This window comes from Daphnia pulex, chromosome 11 (genome assembly GCF_021134715.1).
Source record: "Daphnia pulex isolate KAP4 chromosome 11, ASM2113471v1".
NCBI classification, from domain to species: Eukaryota; Metazoa; Arthropoda; class Branchiopoda; order Diplostraca; family Daphniidae; genus Daphnia; species Daphnia pulex.
The window spans coordinates 2,011,210-2,026,628 of record NC_060027.1 but is presented as its reverse complement, the minus strand read 5'-3'; the positions used below and the strand labels follow the sequence as shown (position 1 = coordinate 2,026,628).

The 15,419-nt window shown below is 37.8% G+C and overlaps 5 protein-coding genes and 1 long non-coding RNA gene across 10 annotated transcripts; 3 read left to right on the top strand and 3 right to left on the bottom strand.

Moving 5' to 3' along the window:
* Nucleotides 1–181: 181 nt before the first annotated feature.
* On the top strand, nt 182–1,090 carry LOC124207860. The gene is made up of 3 exons (XM_046605499.1): nt 182–386; nt 456–581; nt 644–1,090. The coding sequence occupies exons 1-3, from the start codon at nt 239–241 to the stop codon at nt 952–954; spliced, it is 585 nt and encodes a 194-aa protein (XP_046461455.1). The 5' UTR covers nt 182–238; the 3' UTR covers nt 955–1,090.
* A 142-nt stretch (nt 1,091–1,232) lies between these two features.
* Nucleotides 1,233–3,199, bottom strand: LOC124207859. Its single transcript, XM_046605498.1, has 10 exons — nt 3,097–3,199; nt 2,809–3,020; nt 2,660–2,741; nt 2,531–2,580; nt 2,334–2,442; nt 2,191–2,234; nt 2,081–2,116; nt 1,842–2,010; nt 1,692–1,768; nt 1,233–1,616 (listed from the first exon to the last, which is right to left on the bottom strand). Exons 2-10 carry the CDS (start codon nt 2,860–2,862, stop codon nt 1,527–1,529), a joined length of 711 nt encoding a protein of 236 aa, XP_046461454.1. The 5' UTR covers nt 2,863–3,020; nt 3,097–3,199; the 3' UTR covers nt 1,233–1,526.
* Nucleotides 3,200–3,842: 643 nt separating this feature from the next.
* LOC124207858 lies at nt 3,843–10,396 on the bottom strand. 4 transcript variants are annotated; one of them, XM_046605494.1, is made up of 11 exons: nt 10,006–10,300; nt 9,774–9,916; nt 5,438–5,504; nt 5,282–5,363; nt 5,155–5,201; nt 4,968–5,082; nt 4,825–4,868; nt 4,706–4,741; nt 4,467–4,635; nt 4,311–4,384; nt 3,843–4,240 (listed from the first exon to the last, which is right to left on the bottom strand). In XM_046605494.1, exons 3-11 carry the CDS (start codon nt 5,489–5,491, stop codon nt 4,151–4,153), a joined length of 711 nt encoding a protein of 236 aa, XP_046461450.1. In that variant the 5' UTR covers nt 5,492–5,504; nt 9,774–9,916; nt 10,006–10,300; the 3' UTR covers nt 3,843–4,150. The 4 variants fall into 4 exon arrangements, with proteins under 4 accessions (XP_046461450.1, XP_046461452.1, XP_046461451.1 ...); XM_046605496.1 differs by lacking the exons at nt 5,438–5,504; nt 9,774–9,916; nt 10,006–10,300 and adding an exon at nt 10,318–10,396; XM_046605495.1 differs by lacking the exons at nt 5,438–5,504; nt 9,774–9,916; nt 10,006–10,300 and adding an exon at nt 10,332–10,380.
* On the top strand, nt 6,008–8,879 carry LOC124207865. Of its 2 annotated transcripts, XR_006880165.1 has the most exons (6): nt 6,008–6,410; nt 6,512–7,378; nt 7,448–7,704; nt 7,764–8,130; nt 8,193–8,302; nt 8,364–8,879. It is a non-coding gene; the product is annotated as an uncharacterized LOC124207865 (long non-coding RNA). The 2 variants fall into 2 exon arrangements; XR_006880164.1 differs by having other exon boundaries at nt 8,193–8,879.
* A 304-nt stretch (nt 10,397–10,700) lies between the features above and the next one.
* On the bottom strand, nt 10,701–13,474 carry LOC124207856. The gene is made up of 3 exons (XM_046605491.1): nt 13,035–13,474; nt 12,174–12,955; nt 10,701–12,108 (listed from the first exon to the last, which is right to left on the bottom strand). Exons 2-3 carry the CDS (start codon nt 12,936–12,938, stop codon nt 11,800–11,802), a joined length of 1,074 nt encoding a protein of 357 aa, XP_046461447.1. The 5' UTR covers nt 12,939–12,955; nt 13,035–13,474; the 3' UTR covers nt 10,701–11,799.
* Nucleotides 13,475–13,587: 113 nt separating this feature from the next.
* LOC124207855 lies at nt 13,588–15,404 on the top strand. The gene is made up of 5 exons (XM_046605489.1): nt 13,588–14,086; nt 14,161–14,363; nt 14,429–14,668; nt 14,735–14,964; nt 15,056–15,404. Exons 1-5 carry the CDS (start codon nt 13,668–13,670, stop codon nt 15,227–15,229), a joined length of 1,266 nt encoding a protein of 421 aa, XP_046461445.1. The 5' UTR covers nt 13,588–13,667; the 3' UTR covers nt 15,230–15,404.
* Nucleotides 15,405–15,419: the final 15 nt, after the last annotated feature.

Genomic DNA, 15,419 nt, shown 5'->3' with positions numbered 1-15,419 from the left:
TAATTTAGATTTTATTAAATAGCTCGGAAGACATTCTTGTGACGTCTTTACCTTGTCTATCAAAATGCAATTGTTCTTGGCAAGATTTTTTCTCATTTAATATTTATTTTCCAATTTCAATTACTTTCGCTGCTTTCCTGCCATCTACCGGTGAAAGTGTCAGCCTTCAATGATGACGTAAGGCGCCTAAGGCTACAGGATACAAGTTTCCCTTTGCTGTCATATTTACGCAAGTTGTATGGCGAATAACAGCGACATAAATAAAACGAGTTCTTTCACAACAATCACAAATGATAATCCAGAACAAACTCCCAAAAGTCTCAAGGATACGATCAAAGCTAAAGTCAATCGGAGAAATCTGTCAGCCGCCCCTTTCTACTTGAATGGTAAAAACACTTGTTGACATGTTGCATTTCAAATATTTGATGAGAACACAATCATTTGAATTGCGGTAGGTGCCATCCAGATCCAAAATGCCAGTAATGTGCATTTGGGGAACAGTGTGTCTATCGGAAACAATTCAAACCAAGAAATTCAGATACCCTTGGAGTCAAAACCAGATCTCACCCCAGAGATGACAGGTAACAGTGACAGATGTTTTTTAACCGAGTCGACACATGATTATATTATTGAAATTTGATAGCTTTATTTGAAAATGGAGAAGAGGTCACCAACCTTCACAGACTAGCTGTTGACAAACATGTTGGCTCCGGTTGGAGATTCCTTGGCAAAGAGCTTGCAGGATTATCTAATGGGCAGATGGACCAACTTGAAGAGCCTTTCAAAGCCAACCAATATCCTTTCAGAGAGGTAATCTATCAAATGCTGCTAATGTGGGAAGGTCATTGTGACACCAGCCCAACTGTTGGGATGTTGGCCACAGCATTGTGGAAATGTGAAATGTACTCGGCATTTATGTCTCTTTTAGCTGAAGTCAAAGTATGCCACAAGTAACAAGAGTGATGAATTTAACAACTGTGTTCACACAGTAATGTCTCATAACTTCCAATTTAAATGGCTTAGCTGTTAATTTTTTTATTACCTTGTTGACTGTTGGATTTGTATTAATAAAATCATTAATTTTTTTTTAGCTATTAGTTTAATCACATTGTCTCGAATTACATTATTATTTTTTTTAAGTAACTTGTTCTCAAAGTTCTTTATTGTGCTGATGTTCCATCATTTAGGAGTTTGGACGAAATTTAAAGTCATAGTATACCTCCCACCAGTTGTTCCAGTCAGATTTTGCCATTTATTGAGTAAATCGCTGGAGTTTTTTACTTGCCAAAAAAACAAACAATAGTATCAAATATGGATAGAAAAAGGTTATATGCTTTCACCAACGATTGGAGTGACGAAAAACTAAAATATCTCGTTACAATATTGCTGCAGACACAGCTATACCGTTACATGATGTTGGTGCGACATAATTGGCTAGCGCATGCAATCGAATTCATCAGGAGGGAAAAAGTTGTCATCAATGAAAGTACTGAATTTATGGATCGCCGTCGCCGACCACCTTGTTTTTAATGAATAATCTCTTTTGCTATGCGGGTCTGTAGATTTTGCAAAAACCAAACCAGAGTTGAATTGCTGACGGAAGTATCGGGACAGCCCTGAAAATGACCGGATCGGAATAAAACGGTGTAGCGTGATTGCAAGAAACTTTAATTAACTGTTTAGCATATTACATTCTTAATCAAGGAGTGTAGGTCACATGCTATGACATGGTTGGCCGTGATCAAGTTGCCAGCAATAACTTCCTTGCCTTTCAACAGTGTAAAAAGAAAAATATTTAGAGATATCTAAGTGATAGTTAAAATGAATTTAGGACATAATACTTGACTCAGTCCATCGAACGAAGACAGGTAAAGAAGGTCTGATTAAGTTGGCCGTCATGCACGAAATAAAATCGGCGCTAGCCAATGTCTTCTGTTCAGAAGATAGAGAAGTAGTTTCGTAGAATTTTCCATAACCGGCCATGTCAAGCTGGCTTGTCATTTCATCAGCCTAATTGAAATGAAAATAATCTCATTCATTTAGCTATATATACTAAAGAATGCTGAAATAAATTACTGACCACACCCATTATCTTTACTAAACATTCGCAAGCAAACTGAAATGACATAAGGAAAAACGAGCTGTTACATTTGAGAATCAATAGCTTCAAAGGACCAACAAAACTATTACCGGGCCGAATTTCTTGTCTTCCTCCAAAAATTTGTCTATTTCCTCTATTTGTTGACCCGTCAGCGTTAGCATTTTGCCCATTTTAGCAGTCACGTCGAATTATAATAAATACCACGAAAAATAATTAAAGAATACGAAAATACCTTTTGAAGCGCCACGTTTGAAAGTAGGTTTAGTCATGTTCAATTTCAGTTCAGTTTCTTTCTCACAAAACTCGATCGTTTTCCAGTCGTCTTCTGAAATGCACTTCAACTAGAATCCAAAATTTCAGCGGGTTATTTGTGTAACACAACGCTAAAACGCATCAAACAAATTGAGGTAAATTTCTATTGTCCTGTACCGCTAAATGAGGAAATTCGGGAGATAATACTTCAGGCGGTATATCTTCGGCTTTTGATAAAACACGGATTCGAAATATTGATAGATAAAGATCAAAATTAATTAAAAGAACTCGGATAGTTTAAGGTACCAGTAACTGAAGTCGGCACTGCGTTGATCAACAATCCTCCTAGATCTGCTGGACTATTTTCAGGCTGTGGATAGGCCTTCAGCTATACAAATGTATAATTAAATTAAACTTGATAGTGTTCTTAAGCTCTGTAACAGGAATGGGTTTACCAACGTGAGGTTGAAACAAGCGACGACCGATGCAAGTGTAAGAAATAATTTCATTTTTTAAATTTAATTTTATACTTCCAGCTCGTATGAAAACTTGTTTCCTGGAAGGCTCCGGTTAAACTACTGATGGCATTTAGATTTATACTGGCATAGATGTACCGATTAGTGATCAATAAGAGTCGTGAAACACGATGATTCATGTCCGATAAGGTCTACACCCATAAAAATCAACATCCGGGAGCATCCGGGTTAAAATGCGAAAACGGAAGGAAGTTAAGAGACTTTTACCTTTTATTGATTGACGTTGCCAGTCACTGTCAGCTTCCAACGCCATCCATCCTGTTTTCCAACTGTAAATTTGTCACTCAGTAAAATCGTCCAACTTTCATAGTATTAACTGATGACCTTCCATGCCGTCTCCAGCCTTTCCGCTAACAAAAAGTAGAGGAAGTTCTACGCATATCTAAATTCACATAAAGTTCAACGACAGCACAGACCAATACAGAGAAATAAAACGAGTTTCACAACTCACACAAATGATGATCCAGGACAAACCCCCAAAAGTCTCAAGGATACGATCAAAGCTAAAGAAGAAAAGTACGAGAAATCTGTCAGCCCCGCCCCTTTCTACATGAATGGCATTGTGGAAATGTGAAATGTACTACTCAGCATTTATGTCTCTTTTAACTTAGTCAAATTATGCCATAATAAGTGCAAGAATGATGAATTTAACGTGACTGCGCTAACGCTATGTTTTAATGTATCATAACTTCCAAATTTAAATAGCTTAATTGATCTATGAATTTTTTTATCAACATGTTGATTGTTTGCACAGGAATTAATTAAAAAAATCGTTCACCTTTTTTAAGCTATTTTTGCTTAGACAAATTTTCTCTAAATTACTTAATTAATAAAAAAAAATTTCTAAGCTGTTTACACCCCTTCGTTTTTCTTTATGTTCGACCACACGTACAGGAATATTATAATATTTCGATATAGTACGTAGTGTTATTAATGATATCTCACGCCAATTGTTCCAGTGAGAATTTGCCATTTATTAAGTAAATCTCTGGATTTTTTTTACTTGCCAAAAAAATTAAAAATGTATAAATGTGGATAAAAAAAGATGATTTGTCAGCTAGCGCTTCCGCCGACGATTAGAGGACGAAAAATAATATTCCGTTGCTACTGCTGACACGGCTGTACCGATAACATATTCTTGATGCGACATAATTGTGTAGCGCATTATTTAATTGCATTCATTAGGAACGAAACAGAGTCAACAATGAAAGTACTGGATTCATGGATCTCCGACCAATTGGCTATCAGCAAAGGTCTAATTTTACTGAAGAATCTCTTTTGCTATGCGGGTCTGTAGATTTTGCATAATCCAAGTCAGAGTTGAAGTGCTGACGGAAGCATCGGAACAGCCCTGAAAATGACCGGATCGGAATAAAACGGTAAGCGTGATTGCAATTTGAATTAACTCTTTAGCATCTTACATTCTTAATTAAGGAGTTCATGTCACATCCTATAACATGGTTGGCTGTGACCAAGTTGCCAATTACTTCATTGCCTTTCAACAGTTTAAAAAGGAAATATTTAGAGAAATCTAAGTGATAGACTGATAGTTAAATGAATTTAGGAAATAATAATACTTGACTCAGTCCATCGAACGAAGATAGGTAGGGAAGGTCTGATTAAGTTGGCCGTCATGCACGAAATAAAATCGGCGGCAGCCAATGCCTTTTGTTCAGAAGATAGAGAAGTAGTTTCGTAGTATTTTTCATAACCGGCCATGTCAAGCTGGCCTGTCATTTCATCCGCCTGATTAAAATTAAAATCATCTAATTCATTTAGCTATACGTAATAAAGAATGCTGAATTAAATTACTGACCAAAATCATTTTCTTTACTAAACATTCGCAAGAAAACTGAAATGACACAAGGGAAAATGAAACAGTTACATTTGTGAATCAATAGCTAAATACAAACGACCGACAAAATTGCATATTACCGCGCGGAACTTTTTTTCTTCCTCTTCGAGTTTTTCTCTGTCTTCTAATTGTTTAGCCCATCATTGTTAGCGATTGGTCCATTTAGCAGTCACATCACGAGTAATCACAATAAAAACCACGACATTTAAATAATACGATGTACCTTTTGAAGGGAGACTTCTATTCATTATAGCGTTTCTAGTCATGTTCAATTTCAGTTCGGTTTCTTTCTCACAAGACTCTACGGCCGTCCAATCTTGGTTTGGAATGCACTTCAACTAGGATTCAAAACTTCAATGGATTATTTGGGCAGTACAATGCTGAAGGGCGTCAAACAAAAATGTGTATACCAGTAATTGAGGAAAATCGGGAGATTCTATTTCAGGCGGCATATCGTCTTTTGATGTAACAAGGATTCGAAATTTTGATAGATAATTAAAATAACCAGTTGATGTTAAAACTCAAATAGTAAGGTACCAGTAAGTGATATCGGCACTGCGCTCATGAACGATCCCTCCAGAGCTGCTGAACGCTTTTCCGGATGTGGATGGGCCTTCATCTAAAAAAAGTACAATTAGAAAATAAATGTTAACGTGAGTGTTTTTAAAGGCTATGTAACAGGAAACGGATTACCGCTGTGAGGTTTAAATAAACGATGATCGATGCAAAAGTAAGAAATAATTTCATTCTTTTAATTAATTTCCCGATAGGGATTTATCGGCAAACGACCCTGTCCTCCCACCCCCCACCCCACCCCACCCGACCCCACTCTACCCACCTCCCACTCAGGACGGGGGGACGACGTCTCTTTCTTCTACGGCTCGATAGCTGTTTTCGGGGTTTTTTACTCGATTTCTCTCTGGGAGGTGGCGCTGTTTCTCTCGGAGAGATAGGGAAACGATTTTCGTTTGGGGGGTTCCATTGTTCTTTTATGCGATTTGCGGGGGTTTTCGTCACGGTATTCAAATTGCGACCGTCTTGTAGAGGGGATGCTTTTACATTGCAACGTCGTGATCCCGCTTTGATTGAGATAAAGGGGTTGGTGTGATTTAAATGTAAAAAAGAATCGCTTATTTTTAGTTAGTTTTTCTCCCGACAGGTGCTTCTGACGCCAATCCATAATTCAAGGCCGACGAACTTCAACGCGGCCTTGGATTGGAATTCAAAAACAAAACAAGGCTAGCTGCTATTCAAAAACAAAACAAGGCTGGCTGCTAATCAATGTAGGTAGTATAATCCTTTGATTGTAAATTATTTTCCCTACTACGTAAAGCTGGTACAAAAGCCGTACGGTTTTTTATATACCGAAAAGCATTCATTCATCATGGAGTCCTTTACTACCTCTTACTACTCCTTTACTACTTTATTAATTAAATTCTGTTGGTCTCTTATTGAAATAAATTGTCCTTACTTAACGAAATTCAAATTTGGAAATATCAAAGGATGATTTACGATGTGATGGTAGAACAATGCTGGATTATCACCCTATAATTCTTGAAACTACATTAGTTTCCAATGCCAGTGGATCGGCAAGGCTGAGACTTGCAAACTCATCAACATCTGGAAAATGAAATTTGCAAATTCCTACAAAGATCCTATGCTTCAGGTGATACAATTAATTTATCTCAACTTTCTTTATTGACACGACAGCAATGTTGGGTCATGTATGTTGACATATTGCTATAGCTGATGTGATATTTCCACCAGTCCTGATGTATCAACACTGGTGCAGAGTCTACGACAAGCCATGGCCCTTGAAGCTAAATTCCAACCAAAGCTTCAACTTCTGTCAACACTCAACAGCCAGCAATCAGTGTTAGGAACGTCACCAATTGACTTAAGTCAAATTTTGACTTAAGTCATGACTTAAGTCAAATTTTGACGTATACGTCGACTGCGACTGAAATAAAATTTATGCGTGACTTTTACGTTGACGTTTGACGTGAAAAAAAATTTGGAATCTTAAAAAAAGTCAAAATAAAAACGTCATCTGGCAATGTTGACGAACAATGCCGTGGATCGGAAGATTTTTTCGTCTGTAATTTTCGTAAAACATATCAGTTGTCATCAAAAGTCATGACAATGGCGTCTACTACTATAGAGAAAGATTCGTGAACTGATTCTGGTGTCTTTAGTTTTTTTAATTTCACCGTAGACCGATTTTTAAAAGATCGCGACACCTCTATAGGAATGCTTGATAATTATCCACAGATTAAATCTTTGTTTGTAAAATATAATACTGTCATTCCAACTAGCGCTCCAGTAGAGCGTCTTTTTAGCTTAGCAGCATTAATTTTAACAATAAGAAGAAATAAGTTGTCCGATTCAATGTTGGAAATGTTAATATTTCTAAAAATTGCTTTAAACTTGTAAAAACCACCTGTCAAATAGCGTAAAAATACATGACTTATTTTGTGACTTAAGTCATGACGGTGACGTAATTTTTTTTGGCAGTTACGTTGACTTTTTTTTTTTGACTTTTGACGTTAGGTTTTCAAATGACGTATGACGTGCAAATTTTTTCTAAGTCACTGAAAACTCCGTGACGTTCCGAACACTGCCAGCAATACAGGAGTAAGTATTCTGTAATGCTTCTTCTATTGAGAATACAAACTAATTTGTAATTTGTTGTTTGCGTTTTAGGAAAGCGGTGAAATTATGTGTGCAATGAGGGATGGAGCTGCTCATGTTCTTCGCTGCATGAAAGTCTGGTATGATCTTCCTTATGCAGTTCTTCTGGATGCTCTCAACATGATGGACTGGTTCATGAGCCGCATGAAAGCACTCCTAAACACCTCTCATGCATAGCAATCAGCTCCTTCCATCTAGCAGCTTGCCAATGGGTGGAGAAGATTAAACAGAACAACATTGAGGTATCTTCCATTCAGAGTCCATTGTAGGTATGTTGACAGTTTTAATTGGCTAGTATTCAGGTTGTCTAATAAATTTTAATTAATAGATTGTTCCTGAACCTCAATATCTGTTAACGATATCTTAATGTAAATGTACCGCCGGAGACATCAACCGGATGGAAAAAATTGTCGAAGCCAAGTTAGCTTGTCTACCCCAAGAAGAACCGGTCACGACCTTAACATTCCTCAACCTGTATCACTCACTTCTCTCGACGACTTTACCTGCCGCTCTTCAGCAAGACATTCTTATTCTTTCATGCAAGCAGGAGACCATTTGCTGTGACGCAAAATAATGCTGCCTTTCCCTCATCTCTTTTGGCTTACGTCCTACTGTTTGTCGAAATGAAGTGTCACCAGCCGGCCATCGAGGTTATTATCAGAGACGTTTTACTAGAAATTCAGCGACTTGTTAAGGTATTTAGTGGTTGTGCTTGTTTGTTGATTCCAATTTTGTAATGCTGATATTTTACCTCTAGGTCAAAGATGACTAGTTAAAGGAGTGTATAAGAATGGTCACTTCGGCAATGGCACCTTACGATGGCTATGCCCAAAGCAATCCGTCTCATCGTCAACGACTTACCTGGAAGTTGTCCTTTTTCTAATATTACTTTGCCTTCTAAACCATTTTTAATAAGTTTTGCCTTTAGAAAAGGAAAATGCCTAACTTTTTCTAGTCCTATACCACTTACTGGTTGAGCCTGTGTAAATTCGGGTCTCAATGATATATGATTACCACTCTTAACAAGAAAACTATATATTTCTTTACTCACTACATCAGAAGTTTCTCCAAGTGTGCGGTCGAAAATTTTAGTCAAAATTCCCTTCATAGATAAGAGAAATAGAGCCGTAATTTCATCCTATAAACGTTCAATTAATCTATCAAAAATCTTATCTTGTTTAGGGTGGTTATTAACCTTATATGTTATTTATATAAATTTAAATACTATAAATAATGGTTCGAAATTAACTGAAAAAAGCAACAAGACTTCTGTAATTTTTCGTAATTTCGATGTTACGTCATGACGTCATACGTCGAGTATGACTTGATAACCACCCGAATCAGTAAGTATCGGCTTTGACCTATTCATGAACTTATGTAGCCCACAATTATAAAAGAAAAATCTCCTGTCCTATTTACAATAAATGCTTGAATTGCCGCTTTATTTGCCGTTTCTTTTTCATACCAAATGCACTTTAATTCAGACAAGGGGCGATGGTAAAGAAATTATATAGTCAACCTAGGTTACGAAGAGATAAGTAAAGGAGAACTCTTGGAAGATTTATATCATCGCTTAAATGTTATTTCTCTAAAAGTTCCATCTTTAAGAATATCATAGCTTATGTCTTACAACTGTCAATTTCCCTAACAGCAGTAATCATTTTAATACCAGAAAAGCTACAGCATTTTTCTTTTGGGTGTTGGAACTACTAAATGGTTTCCAATCTGAAAGTGAAAACTTAGTATTAGACTATTTATTTCAAATTTAAAGTTTTAACCTACAAACCTGCATCAAAGTCAGTACACAAGGAATGTTCTCTGTGTTTAGTCTCTTGGTATCATAAAGATCATCTGAGAGCTCCACATCAGGTTGATATCCGTCCATGGTTGCTATTTTAATAGAGGGAATTTGTGTTGCAAAAAAAGAGCCGATTTCTCAGCCAATGACACTGCATCATAAGGGTTCCCTCCACATTCAAGAATCTATTTTAATGCCATTAAAATGTTTCATGAGAAATTCTTGATTGGTGGAAATATCACATCAGCTATACCAATATGTCAACATACATGACCCAACATTGCTGTCGTGTCAATAAAGAAAGTTGTCAGCACACGTACCCCATACTTTCGAGTCAAACTCGCGCGTAGGTTTTTAATTTTTTGGGTGGATTCATTTCGGTTAGCAATTTTTTTCCCCGTTCCTATTGTTATGAGGCTTTTTTTTATCCCTTCAAAACGATTAATCGAACAAAAACATCGAACCCAAAGCTAAAAAGACACAAACTCCGCAAAAAAAAACCCTATCGGGAAACTCGCGCGCGAAGCAAGGGATCGGCATTTTAGACTTCCAGCTCGGATGAAAAGTTGTCTACTGGAAAGCGCCGGTTCAACTACTGATAGTTTTAGATTTATACTGGCATAGATGTACCGATTAGAGATCAATAAGACTAGTCAAACACGATGAATCATGTCCGATAAGGTCTGCAAAAAGTAAAGGAAATGAAAAAAAAAAAAAAAAAAACTGGAAATCAACGTCCGGGTTAAACTGTGAAAAACGGAAGGAACTTCACTTTTATTGATTGCCATTCATGAAATAGAGAAAACGTTGCTGTGAGCTTCCAACACCATTCATCCTGTATTTCCAACTGTAAATTCGTCACTCACAATTCGTCCAGCTAGTTCTGTCTCTAGCCTTTCCGCAAAAAAAAAATTAAAGGAAGTTCTGCGCACCCATATTCACACAAGAGTTCAACAACAGCACAGACTAATTAATAACACTGTTATAGTATTTATTCCTGTAAAAAAGAGAACCCACGGAGAACCACAGAAACCCACACTGAGAATAATACCCATGGACTTGTTAGCCTTGTAAAAAAATTTACTTTTAACGTTTTACCGGTCAAATTATTTTCAGGCTACAACCTGCAAGTTTAGTTTACAGTACATCCGATCGTGGACTGACACATAGTAGACTAGCTGGGCGTATTTTTTTTTAAATCTGTCTTGGCCTTGTAAATTTGGTATTTTACTTTTTTATGAGTACTACCTCCTTAGCTTTGTAACAGTAAAATTTAAAAAAGGGTAAGAAAACATCTAGGGGGGGGGGGGGGATAACCAGTACGGCAAATCCACTTTTGAAAGTATCAAACTCTACCCTAATGACCCTAATACGCCTGAAATTTTACAACGTAAAGTTTGGACCACGCCCAGGATTTTATGTATTTGGCACGGAAGATTTTAATGTAATGAGACGGCGACAATGACATAATTTTAACTTGCTGTATTCAGATAACATGAAGCCCATAATATTGACTAAAATCGAACATTTCAACTGTCAATAGACATTTTCTTGTTTGCTATCGATACGTCGGTTAAAGATGTTAGAACTTATTTCAGTTTCTTACAGTGCAAAGTTAATTGGCTTTGAAGAGCGTCGAATGTGAACAAGTTGAATAAGAACTTGTGCCATCTGCTTGACAGATTCTGCACCACCAAGTCTCTTTTTTACGACGGATCGAAATAGAAACGACAGGATCTTCCTCTCTGGTGACTCCATCTTGGCGCTGATCCACGTTATTCTCTCACGTTTTCTCTTGAGCGGCGTCTTGACGGCTGCCATGTAAATGAACTGACTCCGTGACTCGGCAAGTTTAAGAATAAATGATAAGCATTCAAGAAACTGTCTACTATTTCTGTGACCTTAAATTTTGACCGTTTTTTTCCTTTCCTACATTTAACTTAATTGACAGGGAAATAGAGAAAGAAGAACGGGAGGAATGGTAGAAAACTTTTAAAAATCAGACTGGTTCCTATAGGGTAATAGTGTTCATCTATAAAATAAAAAAAGGCGATAAGTCCACTCAGACAAAGGAACGAAAGCAACTTGTGTTGTTTCATCTTTCGGAAAATCTGGCGGAATCTTCCAATCTCTTCATGTGATTGATGTGAGCTGCTGCTGCTGGTCCATTTATCCACCACCCAATAACGTGTGGATCTCGTGACTGAATTGTCTCCGATGTTGAATGTATGTAACAAGCTATTTCTTATCCAATACTTTTTGACGTGGCTTTCAAACCAGGGCACGGTGAAATTGTCTAGTACTTGGAGGGTCGCGAAATGATAAAGTCTCGCAATAATTCCTTGCGATTGGGGATCAGCATTTTGGATCATGTGGTAACAAAACGACAGACAACTTTGTTTCGAATGATACCACGGCGGTTTTCCAGTGTTTATGAGGTTAGCTGGTTGTACCAGATCAAACACAGAAATTTGACCCCGAATATCGGCCAAATAGGTATAGGGGGTTTTACCAACAGGCACATCTGTTTTCTCTTCGTCGAGGAGTTTTTCGGCCGCTTCCATAGTCACATCCGCCGGATTGATGTCGTTGTATCAATATCAATAAACTCTTCGTGGATTCGATTGATGGCTTCATTGGTGACCGTGACGATTTGGTAGGTCGCAGTGGGTAGCCGATTTCCTTCGAGTTCCATGTCCCGTTTTTGATGGATAACGAGAGATCCAGGTATTCCCACCGTAGCTGCCGTTCCTTTGCCGCAGTCTTTGACATCTTGTTCCGACCAGAAACTGATGTGATACTTGTCCGTCTGCAGAGCGGCGTGACCGTATCGGTTATTTTTGTCGGGATACCAAATGTAAACAGTCGGCATTTCCTATAATTTTTCAACAGTCAAAGTTAATCTTTTCGTCAGCCCAAACAAAAATCAATTATACCTACCGTATTACTCATCGTCCCCAGCACGTCTGTATCAACCCATTCCATCGTCGCACTGCTGCTGGCAACAATCCTGGACGTCAAATGTTTTTTGACCACTTTTTCCAACCACGGCACTTTATAAAACACTTGAAATGGCAAATCTGTAATCAATTCAACGGGATTCGACATGGGACTGGGTTGGTTGTCCGGATGACTTCTCAGCCAAACCATTTGGATGACGTTGAATACGAGAGAGACGCAACTTTGCTGTCGGTGGTAGAAAGACTCTGCATCCTCCGTTTTGCCACTCATCAACTCAATCAAATTGTACGAGTATTCGGTTTTAGGCAGCAATTTTATTGGTATTTCTGGTTCTTCAACGTTCTGAGCTTCTTCCGGTGGCAATAGCTTGTACTCTTTTCTCTTCTTGCAGAGTTCCTCAACTCTTTCGATTGTCACATCTTCCGGATTGATCCCGTTGTAACGCAGAAATTCTTCAACGACTGAATTGACATCTTCGTTATTACTGGCTTCCTCGATGACGATTTCATATTCGATGGGGTCACAGCCTCTTTCGCAATTCCGATCGATACTTTGATGTAAGGCGAGACATCCTTTCATATTACCTTCCATGATTTGCGAGACAGGAATGCGTTTTTTAATTTGACTGCCACCCGGTAAATTTCCCTTTGTCGGCCTAAAGCCGACGTAATATCTGTCCGTTTTGAGTGCGACATGTCCCAACGTGTTGTTTAATGTGGGCCTCCAAAATAGGAGTTTCATCATTTCCAAAAAAAGTTGATCTAGAATAAATAAGACATTTCGTGTAACAATGGCAACAATTAGTAACTCCAGCACGAAAAAATAGAAATAAAAAATTACCTTTAAGAAGTGGTAAAGGAGTCTGCAATTGGCAGTGTAGCAAAGGTAACGCAGAAAAGAAATACAAAACGTCACTAGACCAGCAATCTTATCTCCAATCTCCATGAATCCAATCGCCAAATCGGGAATGTTGTAGACGTTTGCCATTGGCGAATTAATTTAGTGTCCTTGTATACGTTGGGTTAGGTTAGTTGATTCATTTCTTAACCGTCTAACACTGTTGGTGAAAAGTCAAAGAATGTCAGCAAGTAACCAACCGATCGAAAATGGCCGCCAGTATAGGAGTAAGGATTGCGTCAATCGGAACATCCGGCTCAAGAGTTTTCTGGAAGGGTGCATGACGCAACAACTGTGCAACGTCACAATATAAGTTTCACGTTAATAATGATTAATAATAAATCTTTGGCGATCACAAAAAAAACAAGTCGTCGGAAATGAATCAGAATAAACTTTGAAATAACCTACCAAAAAGAAAAATTGTTAGAAATCACGCACGAAAACGAACGGCGACTGTTTAGCAGCATGCTGCTGCATGCGTCTCAGCAGTTCCGCCAGTTACAGTTGGGCTGCGGTCGTGAGTCGACGTCAGTGCAAAAAAATTGTGAACAGTTGAAAAATTACATTGGCTGAAAAATGGGCGAGAAGAAGCGAAAACAGGCCAAATCGGCTGATGTAGAGAGTAGCGAGCCTGGACAAAATTCTCAAAGGGCAGAAATTCAGAATTTTGCGAAACAATGCAAAACCGAGATTTCATATAGAAACTTGTGCCAGTCGATGTTCCTCACTGTGATTTTATTTATTCTCTATGTCTGTGGATTGATCTATGAATGTTATTTGATTATTCACCACTACAGCGAGGGAGATTATTGGCATTGCGGGTTCATCTCGCTTTTTGTCGTTATCACATCTTTTTTAATGACTGCTAGAAGTTACTTATTTTATAATAAAACGGGAGACACATACAACGCCAGAAATTGGTTGCCAAAGGAAGAGTATACATTTTTCAACTGGGCAATCAAGTGGATATTGGGTGCTGTTTGCCTTATTCCCAGGTAGATGCTATCGATATTAATAACTCACTGTAATACAACATGTCACGTTTTCCTTTTTTAAAAATGTTCCACAGGTATTACTTTATAATGAAATACACCTGGAAAACTATACTAGCAAAGAGAATGAATAACGCTGCCAAAGACATTTACTTCGTCGCCATAATTTGGGAAGATGCCGAGTTGACGATACTATGCCAGTTTGATTGTTTCGTGAAATCGGCCTCGCAACTTTTGCTGAACCTTTACGTCGCGGAGAAAGAGGGTTTTCATTTCAAAGGTATTTCTTTGTCAAATTTGTTATGGAATTTCAATTGGATTATTGAATTGTCGTTTTTTTTTTAGATTATTCATCTGTTTTTTTAATTATCTCCGTCATAAGTTTGACGTTGTCATTGGTCTCTTATGACCAAAAAATCAGTTTAATGAAGGGAATCAAAGGCGACAATGAAGACCAAGAGAACCGATCGAATGGCATCGTCATAGATTTCCAGACGTTTCCTGCCAATCCTACCATCAATTGCATAAAATTGATCAATTGGAAACAGAGCGCCCTTCTATTCTTCGCTAATTTATTTTCCATAGGTAGAAATGTCCCGCTCATTACCTCCAATTAACAGCATATTTATAACAATTTTTCATTTAAATTAGTTGCGCGATTCACTGCCCTAAGCTTATTTTCGTCCGTCTACGGTTGGTATATTTGGCCGGCCTGCTTTGCCCACCAAATCACAATATTCGTCTTGCATTGGAAAAAAAATTACGGTTTCATGGACTCGTTAAGATTGTCTTTCTTGCACGTATTCGCCTACTTGCATCCACTCAAAACCAAGTTGGACCAAGAGAAACACCCTCGATTCGACCCCGGCAGATATCTAACTGTGAGTTAACGTTTCTCCATTCATATTTTATACTAACTAATAGCATAACAACTCTAATACATTGAATTTTTGGATTGCTCGTCGCATATAGATCTGTTTCATCCAGAATGTAACCCTCATGACATTGTGGAGTCTAATTTTTCTCCCGTCTTCTACCTGGAACGAACCGACATTCCTAGTTCCTTGGATCGTCCAAATTGTGGCGAGTATGTTCAGTTTCGTATTTTTCTATTTTTTGAAAACGGTCCAACAGAAAGAGGCCTAATTAATTTTCTAAAAGAAGATTTTACTTTTATTATGTAAAGACCAATACAAAGTTCAAGTTTTCTTCTAATAAACATTTGACGATAAAGAATATGTAAAATCTGTAATCAATTCAACAGGATTCGTAATGTGACTATCCGGATGTGGTTATAACAAAATACAAAAAAACATTGACAGATTTTTTAAAAGAC